The sequence below is a fragment of the Nerophis lumbriciformis genome, linkage group LG07 (assembly GCF_033978685.3).
Source record: "Nerophis lumbriciformis linkage group LG07, RoL_Nlum_v2.1, whole genome shotgun sequence".
NCBI lineage: Eukaryota > Metazoa > Chordata > Actinopteri > Syngnathiformes > Syngnathidae > Nerophis > Nerophis lumbriciformis.
This window is the reverse complement of record NC_084554.2, coordinates 34,387,501-34,405,414: the sequence shown is the minus strand read 5'-3', so window position 1 is coordinate 34,405,414 and position 17,914 is coordinate 34,387,501. Positions and strand designations below refer to the sequence as shown.

The 17,914-nt window shown below is 40.1% G+C and overlaps 1 protein-coding gene across 2 annotated transcripts in view; it reads left to right on the top strand.

Moving 5' to 3' along the window:
• prex2 (phosphatidylinositol-3,4,5-trisphosphate-dependent Rac exchange factor 2) overlaps nt 1-17,914 on the top strand; it is a 224,888-nt gene that overhangs the window by 149,465 nt on the left and 57,509 nt on the right. For both annotated transcript variants that reach the window (XM_061965408.2, XM_061965407.2), the window contains exons 30-36: nt 2,576-2,704; nt 2,781-2,822; nt 3,246-3,343; nt 6,186-6,314; nt 12,035-12,137; nt 12,222-12,365; nt 12,440-12,554. In XM_061965408.2, coding sequence (XP_061821392.1) covers nt 2,576-2,704; nt 2,781-2,822; nt 3,246-3,343; nt 6,186-6,314; nt 12,035-12,137; nt 12,222-12,365; nt 12,440-12,554 — 760 coding nt within the window. The remainder of the gene's footprint in view (nt 1-2,575; nt 2,705-2,780; nt 2,823-3,245; nt 3,344-6,185; nt 6,315-12,034; nt 12,138-12,221; nt 12,366-12,439; nt 12,555-17,914) is intronic.

Sequence of the window (17,914 nt, the reverse complement as noted above, 5' to 3'; positions counted from 1 at the left end):
ATCTACACTGGCTGTGACGAGGCAGGGGAAGCACACAGAAATAATATATAAAGCCAGACCTGTTTTGGCAGGTCATGACACATAGTCACCTTTACACTCGTTTCACCCAATATGATATAATAGAATAGGTTTTTTTATTGTCATTGCTTATTTAGAACAACGGAATTGTGGAATAATGATGGCAGAAGCTGCCATGCAAGGCGCTCACCACGACCCATCAGGAGCAGTTAGTTTCGGTGTCTTGCTCAAGGACTCTTCGACATGAGCTCGCGAGGCCCGGATCGAACAAGTAACCCTCCGGTTACAAGTTAAAAAAAGTTAAAGTTAAAGTACCAATGATTGTCACACACACACACACACACACACTAGGTGTGGTGAAATTAACCTCTACATTTGACCCATCCCCATGTTCACCCCCTGGGAGGTGAGGGGAGCAGTGAGCAGCAGCGGTGGCCGCGCCCGGGAATCATTTTGGTGATTTAACCCCGTAATTCCAACCCTTGATGCTGAGTGCCAAGCAGGGAGGTAGTGGGTCCCAATTTTATAGTCTTTGGTATGACTCGGCCGGGGTTTGAACTCACGACCTACCGATCTCAGGGCGGACACTCTAACCACAAGACAGCCACTCTACCATATCCTTGAGTGTGTTCTACTTGCCAGTACCTGGAAGATCCTCCAAGCTCTGGCCGACGTCGAGGCTTCCATCACGGCCAATACGTGGAAATACTTTGTCACGTTCTGAGTAATTGCACTAAGTTACAACTGGCCTTTGATGTGCTGAAACCACGGGTGTGTGTTGTTCTGCAAAAACGTGGTCAGCTTGACTGTCACAGCAAGATAGCCACAAACATTAGCCTGGTCGTCAGCATTGCGTGTCTGGCCGTGTTTTTCCAAATGGCTCACGTCCAAGGCTCCCCAACGTCATGTGGAGCCGTGTTTTTGATGTCCAACTTGAAGTCAGTCTCCACTTAGCATTGCGCTGTCAGCAATCTCCAGCATGAAGACCCATCGTATCCTGCCACGCTGAAAGCGCTAACGTCAAAGAGTCACCAAGAGGAACATGTGTTATTGGTGAAACAGGAGCTGAACATTAGGTCTTCAACAGGGGGTCCTTGACACACAGAGGTACTGCAGGGGCTCGTGCAATTTTTTGGCGATTAGACTTTTTTTTAAGTTACATTCCCAATGCAAATTTAAATGATTTGAAATACACATTAATATCGATCATATATCAATAGCAGTGGCAAGGACACCTGACTCACTCTACCTTGCCGTTTTAAAATTAAAACATGAATGATTCTACCATATTCATGTTAGCATTTAGGATAGCTAGCGATTAGTCCTCTAAATCAGTGGTCCCCAACCTTTTTGTAACTGCGGACCGGTCAACGCTTGAAAATTTGTCCCACGGACGGGGGGGGGGGTTTATTTATTTATTTTTATTTTTATTTTTTTGTCATAAAAAAATACAATCATGTGTGCTTATGGACTGTATACCTGCAGACTGTATTGATCTATATTGATATATAATGTAGGAACCAGAAATATTAATAACAGAAAGAAACAACCCTTTTGTGCGAATGGGTATAAATGGGGGAGGGAGGTTTTTTGGGTTGGTGCACTAATTGTAAGTGTATCTTGTGTTTTTTATGTTGATTTAATAAAAAATAAAAAAATAAATTAAATACAAATATTTTTAATTTTTTTATTTTTATTTCTTGTGCGGCCCGGTACCAATCGATCCACGGACCGGTACTGGGCCGCGGCCTGGTGTTTGGGGACCACTGCTGTACACTACAAAACATACTCATTGTAGCCATTATCCTGACTTACTCATTTTGATAAAAAAAAAACAATTTAAAGGTTTAAGTGTTTTATTTATTGTGCTCCTGAGTTAATGTTGCTGAACAATTAAAATGTAATAATATTTATTGAGTTTATTTTATTTTATTTTTTAGAATCAAATGGCTAAAGTAAAAAAAAAAAAGTTTATAGTTTAAATAAAACATTTTTTCTGAGTGCAGCACCCCCCGTCTCAGCCTTGCTTCAAGTAAATGCACATGTGCTTGAAGTGAAAATAGTTATTTGCGTGTGTGTGTGTGTGTGTGTGTGTGTGTGTGTGTGTGTGTGTGTGTGTGTGTGTGTGTGTGTGTGTGTGTGTGTGTGTGTGTGTGTGTGTGTGTGTGTGTGTGTGTGTGTGTGTGTGTGTGTGTGTGTGCGTGTGTGCGTGTGTGTGTGTGTGTTCATATGAAATGCCCTGCGGGGCCTTGATCAGGCCTTGATTAGAGCTGATCCATCTCACCGCCAGCAATGTGAACAGTTGATAACAGATGAGACGGGATTAACTTCAGCATTCTTGCATCTGATCACACAGCAGTTAATCCGCGATCACAAATCTCGTCTTCCTCTCCAGTGTGAGCTTCATTACAAGCCTTTCTGTCATCTTGCAAGAGCCCAGACTGTATCTTACGCTCATTTTTTGTGCCTATGTATGAAGTTTATTGTGGGTTTTTACAGTATTGTAGAACTAAGCGGCAGCATTGCAAAAACCCTGTTTTTGGTGTACGTTTTACAGAATTTCAGCAAGAGATGGAGCCAAAGATGAACTACACCAAGAAGCTGCGTCTCCACGTCAAGCAGGATCCTTGGAACCTCCCCGACAGCATTCAGACCCTTACGCAATTCATCGCGAAATATGTCGAAGGTCAGAGTCCAGGGATTGATCCAGACATATTTGCTATTATAGTTTTGTCATGATTGCTTTTATTTGTCCCCCGTAGAGGTGAAGACCCGGCTGCTGTTGGTACTGCTGCAGTATACAGGTTGGTCTGTTTACAGCGTACTTGAACGCACCTTGGTGACCTCATTTACTGCCAAAGAGTTCAAAAGACACTATCGGGTCAGTGTCCTAAAAGCACAATGAAATGGACTTTTATGACGCATTAAAAAAGTCCTCATAAACCGTCTCAAGGCATTAAATTCCATATCAATCTTTCATCTAACAGCGCTATAAAACTCAGGAACTATGGCGATTCGCTGAGCTCTGTTTATTTACACTTACAGCACAGAATGCATCTGTTGGGAAGCAGGAAGCGTGGTCTAATAGTGTCAAAGTGTTTGCGGTTCCACTTCTTGATGGGGCAATATTTCTTTATGAGCCATGCAGAAAGTTTTTATGAGCTTTTCAGTGCTTTTATTTACCTCATCTTCTCATTTTCTTCCTTTTCTTTTTATTGTTTTGCCAGACTCTGAGATCCAGTTGCGCCGGGATATGGTGTTTTGTCAGTCTCTGGTCGCGGCTGTTTGTGCCTTCTCTGAGCACCTTCTGGCTGTTCTTAACCAGGTAAAATACACAGAAATAAAAGGATTACTATTGTTATTTTTAGTGGATCCTGATAATCACAATGACATAAGAAATAAAATGCCACTTTTTTGGCCTGCATCAAAATTAAAGTCAAAAACAGAAAACAAACAAGTGGAATAAGACACCAAAAAGAATAAAATAAAAATACATTTAAAAACGGTTAAAAGTAAGCGAGAAGTAAAGTGGAAACAAATTTGGGGGACACACAAAAATACGCCAAATACTAATAATGAACATTGCTCTTTTAAAGGGGTCATATACAATGTTTTTAAATCTACTTTAACAGGGGTCATATTGTAATTTTTACCCCCCCCTGTATTTTGAATTTTTTTCTACATTTAAAAGGTCATTGAGATTTCTTTCTGCTTTTAAAGGGATCATATTAAAAAAAACTACTTTTAAAGGGGTCATATTATGATTTTATTCCCCCTACATTTAAAGGGGTCATATTATGAATTCTTTACTACTTTTAAAGGGGTCATATTAAAAAAATATACTTTTAAAGGGGTCATATTACGATTTTATTTCTACATTTAAAGGGGTCATATTATGAGTTTATTTCTACATTCAAAGGGGTCAAATTATGAATTTTATTTTTTTTTTACTTTGAAGGGGTCATACTGAAAATAAAATTTTACTTTTAAAGAGGTCATCCATCCATCCATTTGATTTTTTTTTTCTACATTTAAAAGGTTCATATTGTGATTTTTTTGTTTCTACTTTTGAAGGGGTCATATTAAATTTAAATATATATATATTTAAAGGGGTCATTGATGATTTGTTTTTCTACATGTAAAGAGGTCCTATTATGAATGTTTTCAACATTTAAAACACTTCCTTGTCATATACATAACATGTAATGGTGGTTCTTTAAATTATTGACTACACCGTCGGACTCGCGCAAAGCTTTTTGGGTAAAACTTTACCATATATTGATAATCCGCTGACATGACAAATGGAAAAAACGTCACAATTCGGGCAAATTCCAAACGGCTCGTTTGGAGGAAGTATGAGAAAGGCAAGATTGTTTTATAAATATGTCCGCCAAGCCTCCAAGGTTTGATTTCAAATTTCGGGACCTTTATAGATGCCGAATAGGTAAGAAAAGTTGGTTTTGCATAATAGGTCCCAAAACACTTCCTTTTGGTCTAGATGAAATGCAATGCTGGGGCTTTGGTCCAAATTTTTCATAGATTATGTTTTGCAGAAAATCTTCAAGCCACTTTCCAACTGTCACTTTAGAATACGTCATTTTGTGGGCGGTCTTATTTACGTGCCGAAGCCCTCCTCCAGGCCAAGCCCCCTTCGAGTGTGGCTCCAGCCATGTTGTAGTTTTTAGCGCTGCCATATGGAGTATACTGACAGATTTAAGTTACAACTCCACTCCATAGCGTAGGATTTTAGCATGCATGTGCATTTATGAGCCAGTCTGCCCCACAACAAGAGGATAGAGAAAAAGAAGGTACTTATTAACTACAACTGAATAAAAATGGCGGACTTGCGCAAAGCTCTTTGGGTAAACCTTTAATCATACATACATCCATCCATCCATCTTCTTCCGTTTATCCGAGGTCGGGTCGCGGGGGCAGCAGCCTAAGCAGGGAAGCCCAGACTTCCCTCTCCCCAGCCACTTCGTCCAGCTCCTCCCGGGGGATCCCGAGGCGTTCCCAGGCCTGCCGGGAGACATAGTCTTCCCAACGTGTCCTGGGTCTTCCCCGTGGCCTCCTACCGGTTAGACGTGCCCGAAACACCTCCCTAGGGAGGCGTTCGGGTGGCATCCTGACCAGATGCCCGAACCACCTCATCTGGTTCCTCTCGATGTGGAGGAGCAGCGGCTTTACTTTGAGCTCCCCCCGGATGACAGAGCTTCTCACCCTATCTCTAAGGGAGAGCCCCGCCACCCGGCAGAGGAAACTCATTTCGGCCGCTTGTACCCGTGATCTTGTCCTTTCGGTCATGACCCAAAGCTCATGACCATAGGTGAGGATGGGAACGTAGATCGACCGGTAAATCGAGAGCTTTGCCTTCCGGCTCAGCTCCTTCTTCACCACAACGGATCGATACAGCGTCCGCATTACTGAAGACGCCGCACCGATCCGCCTGTTGATCTCACAATCCACTCTTCCCTCACTCGTGAACAAGACTCCGAGGTACTTGAACTCCTCCACTTGGGGCAAGATCTCCTCCCCAACCCGGAGATGGCACTTCACCCTTTTCCGGGCGAGAACCATGGACTCGGACTTGGAGGTGCTGATTCCCATCCCAGTCGCTTCACACTCTGCTGCGAACCGATTCAGTGAGAGCTGAAGATCTTGGCCAGATGAAGCCATCAGGACCACATCATCTGCAAAAAGCATACAAACATACATGGAGATATCCGCTGACGTATCTAAGGCAAAATACATCACTAAAATCTGAAATTCCAAATGGCTCCTTTGGAAGAAGGCAAGATTATTTTATAAATGTCTCCACCATGCCTCCATGGTTTGATTTCACATTTTGGGGACTTGTGTGGACAAAATAGGCAGCAATAGGTAAGACAAGTTGTTTTTGCATACAGTAATAGGGCCTGAGCATCAACATAAAGGAGAACAATTTTCCCAAAAAAAATAAAAGTTTAAAAACAAATATGTCTCTCTATTTTGCTCATGCCCCTCCCAACCCAAAGAATGCTAAATGTGTTTCCCCAGAAAACAGTTTGAATGCTCGTTTTTAATGTGTCATTGCAGTTCTCTGTGGTGTAGAACTACTTTTCATCATACTGAGATTGCATTAAATAAATACACACAATGCATTGATTCCTACTTTGGTCTACTTGCAGTTCCACTGTGTGGGCAAAGAGCCAGACCAGGACCTTCAGGAGGTGCAGGAAGCCAGCAGAAGGTGGCTAGAGCAAATTGCGAGTGTTGGGCTGCTCTTTCACTTCCAGTCGCTCCTCTCTCCCAATCTGGTGAGACTCATATGAATTATAAAAATATGACTATTACTGCACTGGATCTGTGTTGGCTTCTCATTTTACTGTTTAAGAATGAAATCTCACCAAAGTAAACAAATAAAAATACATTACTAGCTTATAGAGAATATGCACTGTATGAATAATGCAAAAACTGCTATTACTCAGGAGACAATTTTATCATCTACTGCTACTGCCAGGTGAATATATTGCATAGAGTGTATTCGAAGAATACAAACATATTTCACATCTGGTGAAATGAAAGCAGGGGGTCAACGAGAGGCAGGAATATGAAGCTGACAGTCTGATTCTCCTGCACATCTGAAATGCATCTCACTTGGTATGAGCTTTGACTCGTTCACGCTGCATAAATACTGTACATGACTGATGCTCAACACCCTCTGGGACTTACAGTAAAGTCTCCCAACTAGACCTGCAACCGTATGAACACATGACTTCACTATTTACCAAAGAAAAGTATAAATAACGTTAATAATAACAAATACGCCCCTTGGGGCTGTTGGTTGTTTTAAAAAACCCTCTTTATACTTTAGGAGTGTTGGTCCATGATTAAGCCTGTTAATTTTTGGGGGGAAAGACTTTTATTGATTTTGAAAACACCTGAAGTTTGAGGTAGATGAGGTAAAGTTTGAACGTATTCCTCACACACCCCAAACAATCCTCTTCATACTTGCTCTGTGCCCTAGCAATAAGTCTACTGATTTTGAGTAATTGACACCAGATGACCAAGGTATATTCAGTGAGGTGAAGAGGTTCCTCACATGATTTAATCAATCAGCTTAACTCTTCCTGCTCCGAGCAAGAATTCTATTGATTTCGAGTCACTGACACCCAACGACCAAGGTATCGTATGTCAGATGTGGACAGGTTCCTCACATATTTCAATCAATCCTCGTCATACTTTCAGAGAGATTGTTTCTGTTCCTGTTTATATTTGCATACTTGCTATCTTGTCCTAGCAATAATGATATTGATGTTGAATAATTTGATACCGAATGGCTAAAGTAGCCATGTTCATCACAAATTTAAACTGAACACTTAAAATCTTCAAATAATATTGGTTAGATTATTTCAATCTGTGCCCAGGTAAGAATTGTATTTAGGGATGTCCGATAATGGCTTTTTGCCGATATCCGATAGAGATGCGCGGATAGGCAATTATTTCATCCGCAACCGCATCAGAAAGTCGTCAACCATCCGCCATCCACCCGATGTAACGTTTGATCAGAACTGCACCCGCCCGCCATCCGCCCGCACCCGCCCGTTGTTATATATCTAATATAGACGATGCAAGGCATTAGTGAGGCATACCTGCCAACTACTCCGGTTTTCCCGTAATTCGTACGGTTTTCATCAACCTATTCCGGGTTACGGTTGCAGTGATAAAAAATACGGTTTTTCATTAATTCAAAAAAAAAAAAGGGTGAAAACTACGCGAATTGCACCTTGTGCAGACAAGATTTTTCGATCGGACACGGAGGAATTAGCGATGTAAAAGACCACGTTGGGACAAAAAAACACAAGTCTAATGCCGTTGCTAGCGATACAAGTGGAAAACTTTCAACGTTTTTCGTCGCCCAAACAGATTCTTTGGATGTGATAAATGCCGAAGTTTTATTTACGGAGACAATAATTGAGCATGGACTTCCAATCGCACTGGCTGATCACATGGGACAGTTAAATGTTTGTAATGCAACCTTTAAAAATCATTACGCGGTGATCGCGGTCCCAAAAATAAACTTTTCTTGCATGATAATGTCCAGAAAAATTCGCTTTATATTACTATAGAGTCCTTTTAACGAATGAGTTTGATGGTTTATCACAAACCTTAAATGAAAGAAGTCCTTTGTTCTCCTGCACCATGCATGCGCTTTGGCCTTGCTTCGTGTTTGGTGCGCAATCCTGTCGGCTGTATTTCACAGCACGACATACTGTTAAAAGTGTTTATACTATTTATGCTTTCAAGTCCAAGTTGAAGAAATCTTGTTAAATGTTGACAGCATAACTACCAAAATACAGAAGTATGTCCTTAATATTTTTGCAGTGCTATTTCTGTTGAAAAGTTCAAATGATTACATTAGAGATGTGATGTGCCACTTTTCAAGTGTCTGTAGGCTTAAATTAATTTTCATTCATTTTTCATATTTTGAATTCTTTTGAAAGGGTTACAAAAAAACTACATTTGAATTGTAATTCCATGCTATTGACAGGACTATTAATTTTAATGAAGTTAGCTTACCATGTTTACAGTATGATAATTGTGATAGAAATGTGAATTTTAGGCACAGAATATTTTTTACAATTGAACAAGGCAGTAGATTATACAAGCTTGGACAGAAAGTTAATAATGACACCAATTTTTTTTTTTTTATGGAATTGTTTAGTACTGTTTTACCATTTGTTTACTGTAAAAAGTGTTTATACTGTTTATACTTTCAATTAACAAATTGAAGTCTTGTGAAAGGTTGACAGGATAACTGGCATTGACTGTCAAAATAATTTCAAACTATTGAAGTTAGCTTACAGAATAAACATGCCAATCAACCCATATGATTTTTGCTGTAATATTTTTGTTTTGAAAAGTCACTGTGACTGATAGAAAAGTGATGGTTTTAGCAACATTTTAACCTGTCTGAATGCTAATAATCATTTTGCGTCGGGGGACGAAGCCCTGAACCCTCCACCAGGACTTTGTCCTGGACCTACCGGGGCCTGCGGCCCTTGGACCCTGGCTACTAGGTTTTTCTGATTTCAAAAGTTGGCAGGTATGGTGAGGTTATAAAGCTTTTGCCTGTTAAAGAAAGGAGACTGATCCAATGCAGCACAGACTTTCGCGTGCCACGCTGTCACGACCCAGACGCACACCAGTGCGCAATCATATGGGAGCCGCGCTGAGCGCACCTCCAAGCGCGTCTCGCTGCCGGCGACGGCCGGGTATGGGCCCGACGCTCCAGCGCCATCCATTTTCAGGGCTAGTTGATTCGGCAGGTGGGTTGTTACACACTCCTTAGCGGGTTCCGACTTCCATGGCCACCGTCCTGCTCTCTATATCAACCAGGGTGAGCCCCACCCCTTTCGTGAGCGCACTGCGCGCGGAGTGACCCCTGTTACGCGCCCCCGGCAACAGGGGTGGCGGGCAGGTAAGCTGCGCGGGCGGAGCGCGCGGAGTGACCCCTGTTACGAGCCCCCGGCCACGGGGGTGGCGGGCAGGTAAGCTGCTTACCTGCTGCGCGTGACGCCGGCCGCGGCGAAGGAGGACGAGGCGGGGTGTCGGTGCGGTGGGCGCGGTAGTGACCCTGGACGTGCGTCGGGCCCTTCTCGCGGATCGCCTCAGCTACGGCTCCCGGTGGGGCCCTCTCGGGGAAAGGGGCCTCGGTCCCGGACCCCGGCGAGGCGTCCCTTCTCCGCTCCGTAAAAGTGTCCATCTCTTTTCTTTTTTTTTCTTCTGTTGTGGCATATGCAGCAGGTGCCTGCTCGTTTTTCGTATGTGGGTAACATTTTACTATGTATATATATTTCCGAATTGGTTTAACTGCCACCCGCCTGAATCTATTTAAAATCTAATTTTTTTTCATTTCAATCGCCCGACCCGATCCGACCCGACCCGCGGATAAAATCTAATTTTTTTTAAATTTCATCCGCCCGATCCGCGGATAATCCGCGGACTACGCGGTTGTGCCCGCAAACCGCGCATCTCTAATATCCGATATTCCGATATTGACCAAACCCTTAATTACCGATACCGATATCAACCGATATATACAGTCGTGGAATTAACACATTATTATGCCTAATTTGGACAACCAGGTTTGGTGAAGATAAGGTCCTTTTAATTAAAAAAAAAAGATGAATACATTTAATAAAAATTCTTGAATAAAAAAGAAAGTAAAACAATATAAAAACAGTTACATAGAAACTAGTAATTAATGAAAATTTGTAAAATTAACTGTTAAAGGTTAGTACTATTAGTGGACCAGCAGCACGCACAATCATGTGTGCTTACGGACTGTATCCCTTGCAGACTGTATTGATATATATTGATATATAATGTAGGAACCAGAATATTAATAACAGAAAGAAACAACCCTTTTGTGTGAATGAAAAGGACGTTTTTTTGGGTTGGTGTATTAATTGTAAGTGTATCTTGTGTTTTTTATGTTGATTTAATACAACAAAACAAAAACAAAACAAAAAAAACAAACCGATAAAAAAAACAAAAACGGTACCGATAATTTCCGATATTACATTTTAAAGCATTTATCGACATCTCTAATTCTATTGATTTTGAGTCACTGACACCGGACAACTAAGGTATATTCAGTCAGGGTGAAATGGTTCCTCACATACAGTATATACACCGACCACTTCAAACCTTCAAAGTTTGTTTCTATTTGGATTATTTTAATCTCTGTTTTAGCAAGGTTTCCATTGGTTTTGAATAATTTGACACTAGATGGCTGAGGTTGCCAAAGTCAGATGTGAGCATGTTCTTCTGGGATTATTGTCCCTGTTCGGATTATTTTGATTGTTGTCGGTGCAAGAATTTGATTGATTTAGAATAATTTGACACCTAATGGCTGAGGTATCATAGGTCAGCTGTTAGCATGTTCCTCACAAATTTAAACCAATCCCTTTAAACTTTCAAAGATTATTGTTCCTGTTCGTATTATTTTGATCTGTGCCCTAGCAAGAATTGTATCGATTTTGAATAACTTGACACTAGACAGCTAAGGTATCATAGGTTAAATGTGAGCATGTTCCTCACACATTTAAACTGACCACTTCAAACAGTCAAAGATTATTCCTGTTCAGAATATTTTGATGTGTGCCATAGCAAGAATTCTATTGATTTTAAATGATCTGACACACGATGGCTGAGTTAAAATAGAGCAGATGTGAACATGTTCCTGACAAATTTAAACCAAACATTTCAAATCATCCAAGATTGTTGTTTTTGTTATGATTATTTTGATCTGTGCCCTAGCAAGAATTCTATGGATTTAGAATAATTTCACACGCGATGGCTGAGGTAGCTCAAGTCAAATGTTCCTCACATATTTAAACTGACCACTTTAAATCTTCAAAGACTGTTCCTGTTTAGAATATTTCAATCTGTGCCGTAGCAAGAATTCTATTGATTTTAAATAATATGATACCTATGGCTGAGGTAGCTAAAGTTGAATGTTCCTCACAAATTTAAACAGACCACTTCAAATCTTCTAAGTATTATTCCAGTTCACAATATTTCAATATGTGCCGTAGCAAGACTTCTAATGATTTTGAATAATTTGATACATATGGCTGAGGTAGCTAAAGTCAAATTTAAACCGACCACTTCAAACCTTCAAAGATTATTGTTCCTATTTGGATTATTTTTGATCTGTGCTCTAGCAAGAATTCTATTGATTTAGAATAATTTGACACCAGATGGCTCAGTCGTGATGGTTCAGATGTGAGCATATTTCTCACAAATTTGAACGAATCCACTGAACTGACCACTTCAAACATTGAAAGAGTAATCTTGTTCAGAATATTTCGATCATCCATCAAAATATTGATTTTGAACAACTAGACGCCAGCTGGCCATTTTTACCCCAGTCAGATGTGAGCATGTTCCTCACAAATGTGAACCAACCTTTATAAATAATTTTGCTGTCATAAATCAAAAGAATCATATTGATTTTGAATGTGTGCAGACTGACGAGCAGGCCATGCTGGAGGACACTCAGGTGGCCCTGACTGACCTGGAGAAGGTCACCTTCTACTTCCAGCAGTTTGAAGGGGAACCACTAGTGGCCAGTATGTGCAATGCAGACATGATTGCATGTTTGGTTTCCAGTTGGAAATTAACATGTCCACTCTCGTCCTCCTCCTTCCCGTCAGACATGCCCATCTCGTACCAGGTGGAGGGCCCTCGCCACAACCTAAAGGTTTGTCTCCAGCTGGAGAGCTTCTACTTCTCTCAGCTGCCTCTCAGGCTGAAGGGCGGCGGAGGTGTCAAAATCTACCCAGTGCTCTTCACGCAAGGTACGCAGCTCATTAGGAAGATGGAAGGCAGGTTTTTTAATCTTGGGAGTTAACGATGCACCATGCCCATCTAGCACTGGAGAGCATGGAGGGATACTACTACAGAGACAACGTCTCTGTGGAGGAGTACCAGGCGCAGATCAACGCCGCCTCGCTGGATAAAGTCAAACAGTACTGTAAGAGGCTAAGGTACGGCATGCACAATTTTTATTAATTTCTATACCTTAATGATAATGATTTGGAGTGCATGAGAAAGTGGAAAGGAGACCGTAGTTGTGTTTGATCACATTTTTATCAACTATAGTGCTTCAAATTTCAGCAGCAGCAAAACCAATGTTGTAATAGCAGAAAGGAGAAAGCTGCTCAGTCAGCATTAATTGCACTGCTGGGTTTAGTGTAAACAGTACGACAAATGACACACATGAGTTTTGACAAATTTTAAAGTGAATGGAGAGGTCGATAAAGCTGCTGGATGCTGACAACTCGTGGCACAGTCCTCTCGCCACATCGCGCCTTAAATACAAAACCCAAAACCAGTGAAGTTGGCATGTTGTGTAAATCGTAAATAAAAACAAAATGCAATGATTTGCAAATTATTTTCAACCTATACTCAATAGAATAGACTGCAAAGACAAGATACTTAAACAACTTTATTTTTTGCAAATATTAGCTCATTTGGAATTTAATGCCTGCAACATGTTTCAAAAAAGCTGGCACAAGTTGCAAAGAAGATTGAGAAAGTTGAGGTATGCTCATCAAACACTTATTTGGAACATCCCACAGGTGAACAGGCTAATTGGGAACAGGTGGGTGCCATGTTTGGGTATAAAAGCAGCTTCCATGAAATGCTCAGTCATTCACAAACAAGGATGGGGCGAGGGTCACCACTTTGTGAACAAATGCGTGAGCAAAGTGTCGAACAGTTTAAGAACAACATTTCTCAACGAGCTATTGCAAGGAATTTAGGGATTTCACCAGATACGGTCCGTAATATCATCAAAAGGTTCAGAGAATCTGGGGAAATCACTGCACGTAAACGATGATGTTACGGCCCTTAATCTGGAGAAATCACTGCACGTAAGCGATGATATTATTGACCTTCTATCCCTCTGGCGGTACTGCATCAAAAAACGACATCAGTGTGTAAAGGATATCACCACATGGGCTCAGGAACACTTCAGAAAACCACTGTCAGTAACTACAGATTGTTGCTACATCTGTAAGTACAAGTTAAAACTCTATTGACAGTCAAAGTTGCATCAGATGTGAGAGATGACATCAGATATGTAAGTGGGACAGTATTGACAGTCAAAGTTGCATCAGATGTGAGAGATGACGTCAGATATGTATGTGGGACAGTATTGACAGTCAAAGTTGCATCATATGTGAGAGATGACATCAGATGTGTAAGTGGGACAGTATTGACAATCAAAGTTGCATCAAATGTGAGAGATGACATCAGATAAGTAAGTGGGACAGTATTGACAGTCAAAGTTGCATCAGATGTGAGAGATGACATCAGATATGTAAGTGGGACAGTATTGACAGTCAAAGTTGCATCATATGTAAGAGATGACATCAGATATGTAAGTGGGACAGTATTGACAGTCAAAGTTGCATCAGATGTGAGAGATGACATCAGATATGTATGTGGGACAGTATTGGCAGTCAAAGTTGCATCATATGTGAGAGATGACATCAGATGTGTAAGTGGGACAGTATTGACAATCAAAGTTGCATCAAATGTGAGAGATGACATCAGATAAGTAAGTGGGACAGTATTGACAGTCAAAGTTGCATCAGATGTGAGAGATGACATCAGATATGTAAGTGGGACAGTATTGACAGTCAAAGTTGCATCATATGTGAGAGATGACATCAGATGTGTAAGTGGGACAATATTGACAGTCAAAGTTGCATCAGATGTGAGAGATGACATCAGATATGTAAGTGGGACAGTATTGACAGTCAAAGTTGCATCATAGGTGAGAGATGACATCAGATATGTAAGTGGGACAGTATTGACAGTCAAAGTTGCATCATATGTGAGAGATGACATCAGATATGTAAGTGAGACAGTCAGAGTTGCTAAGAATGAAAGGTTCATAGAAGATTCCATAGGAACAGCTTGGGGTCATTTTTGATCTATTAAAGGTTAAGATAAGCTGTGTCCATGCAGTGTGACTCATGTATAGACACCTCTTGTCTTGTCAATTTATTAAAGTTCAATTCCCGCCTTATACACCAAGATTGATATATTGTAATCCATCGTGCGTCGTTAAATCCATTAGAAGCGCGGCTTGCGATTCCACCTTTAATGCGATCCTTCTCGGAGGCAGGCAGAGCGATGCGGCGGTAGGAGCCTAACATCTGCTGCAGATTTTGCAATAATGGATAGCAGCAGTGAATTCCGGCCACCATATTGGAGGGTAGAGTGATTTATAATTCAGGCATGGTGTTTATTGGGATCACCTCGCACAGATGGACTTATTTTTCCTTTATTACTAAAATAATCAAGGGCATGAATGACCATCCAATTGTTATGTGTCAGCCAGTGATTCTCAAACTCTGGTAGAATCGCTTAATTAAATTTTCAAACACAGTGTTACTGTTCAAACTGTGTGATGTTGCAGTGGCCAAAAGTATTACATATATTAGTTAATTAAAACCTCTGCTTTGTTTTTAATGAATACTTAGGGCTACTACCCTACTGTGTTTAAATGTTGGTCATTATGGTGGTACTTGGAGAGCCAAGTGTTCTCTGAAGTGGTACTTTGTGAAAAAAGTTTGAGAACCACTGGTGTAAGCATCATTGATAAATGACAGGCTAAGTCAAAGGTGCTCCTCACTGTCAAAACGCTCCTTCAGTCAAATATTGCGTGTAATACTTAACAAAACATTACTGGGATCTGAAACATGGTTGCCAATTTTCTCTGCTGCTAAAGTAAACATTCCCAGCTGTGCCCCCCACCCCCCCGTGCGGTAACAGTACCACCGAGCGGCCCGTGATGTCACTCCTCGCTCCGACCTCAGGCACGTCGTTATCCTTGGAGCGCGGCCACATGTCGAGTTAAACGCACACTGCGGGCCGCAGCCCCCAAGCTGCATGACTGGCACAAAAGAGCTTCGGACACGCTACAGTGAACTGAATGAACTGCACGTTTGTTTATTCACATTTTTACCAGATCATTTCATGTTCTACGACACATTAATTCATGTACTGCTGATGAGATTTCTTTTAATTCCGCAAATTGTACTATTTGGATCATTTGAGACGTATACAATCTCTCTTCATGGGTTATTGCTTTAAGCAAAAACAAAAACAAAAACATAATTAACTTTAAATGATATTTCTACATATTTCCTCTGATTATTACAATATTCTGTTCCGGTGTCAAACTATAGCAATCATAAAACATGTATTATGTGTACGGGTATTTTTAAGTCACATTTAACACTCATATACGTGTAAAAAGAAGTTAACCACTGTTGGTGCCTAATCGTGAAAACAAAAAAAAGCACCTAAATGATGCAAGGAAAGGTAAGTGCTGTTGCAAATGCACTGTATTATTGTATTTATTACCGCTACTGCAATTTGTATCATTATTCTGTCACTCCAGTGTAAAAAGAAGTTAACTGCTGTTAATAGTAAAAGGTAAAAACAATTAACTTTTGTTACAACGTTACAGCGGAAGTGTGCAGGTGTGTCCAAAGTGTAGTCCGCAACAAATATTTAACGGCCCGCGGCACATTCTAAGAGTACTACGGTATTTAAAAAATATTAAGATATAAGATCAAATAAAAAAGTGGAAAATAAGAGCAAACAGTTGAATTGTAACGTGACAAAGTTGCAATGTTGACTCTAATAACACAAAGCTGCCATGCAAGCAGTTTTTTCTTTAAAACTGTCATTGCTCAAAAAAACAGTAATAAAATATTAATACATCGAAATCAATGTTGTTATGAATTATTGACCTATTCAAGGCTCCAATTACTTCACATCAAATATTCAACTTTGAAATATTTTTTGGAGAAAATATTGCATATATTGTGTGTTTTCTTTGACAAAATGGTCATGAAACATACAAATAAAAAAACAAAAACATATATATATATGAAGTGGATATAGACACTTAAGTGTTGAAAAAAAAAAAGTATGACTTATTTTTAACACTTATATGATTGGGGCCCTTTTGATCCCCAATAATTTTAGTGGGGATTGCTTTTAAGCTGTCATTGCTCAAAACATAATGAATTGAAATCCATTTCATTATGAATTATTTACTTATTTAAGGCTCCAACTGCTTCACATAATATGTGGAACGTTTTATGTGAAGTAGTTGTGTTTTTGCTATGAAATAAACAGGGTTTTTTCGTTGATAAAAAGGGCATAAAACATAAACTTGTTTTTCTTTATATGGACAGATAGACCTGAAAATGATTTTTTTTTTTTTAAACATTGAATAATAATAATAAAATATGACTTATTATAATAATAATAATAATAATAATAATATATGACCCTTTTAAAATATTTTAATGATTATGATCCTTCTGGACCCTTGGAACCAAACTTGAGGGGAGGTTTTGAAAATTAAAAATATCGGAATGGCCGCCGCATTGTTTAATTTTTCAGTGTGCGGCCCTCAGTGGAAAAAGTTTAGACACCTCTGGCTTAGAGTCTTACTGCTATCTTAATTTGCCTATTTTGTAAAAAAGGCACACAAAGCAAAGAAAATGCAAAATATGTTGTAGAATTACTCCTTTTAATATTTGCTAAACAGTGCTTTTGTGATATACATTGTGATCTACAATAGCAGGAAATGAAGAATTTCAAAGTTTGGGTGCAACTTTAGTGGCATAATCATCCTCAGAGCCAATGTCCTCTCCATTGAACATCTTTTTTCCTAGAAATGTGTAACTTTCACAAACCAAAAACAAATGTCGACTGCAGAGGACGCTTCCTCTCAGGACATTTTGCCCAAAATTTTGACTTCAGTGGTTTAACGTTTTCACTTTTTGGCTGTTGTTTCTGCATGTGTGCAAAATGTTGTTCTTGCACGCGTGTGTGCCCGTGAGTGACTGAGAGCGTATTTTGGTCTTCAAACGCTCACTTTCCCTCTTCTTGTCTACTGACGCCTGTGCCATGTTTCATTGTGGCCAACCTTCAACTGGAGCCAGTCACGAAAAGTAAACGATACGGCTGCCAGGGTTGCTTTAAGACGCTGTGAGGCGGTTGTCAGTTCGTACCCACTTCAAGACGGGGCAATCCGCTGCTTAATGAAGACGCTCAAATCATCCGCAAACCCTAAACACAAGCACATGCGGGAGGCACAGCACAAAGTCACGTTTTTTGTTAAAAGGGTCGATATGATGGTATTTTTCAACTATTTGAAGCGAATACCACAATAGTATAATACCCACAATATTGCCTTGATGTTCACATTTAGACTGTTTTGTGTTTCTGTAGTTTTAAAGTACCAGTAGAGTGGAAAAACAAGTTTCTTCTATAATAAAGCTATTCTCATATTTTTCTGATTTATCACACT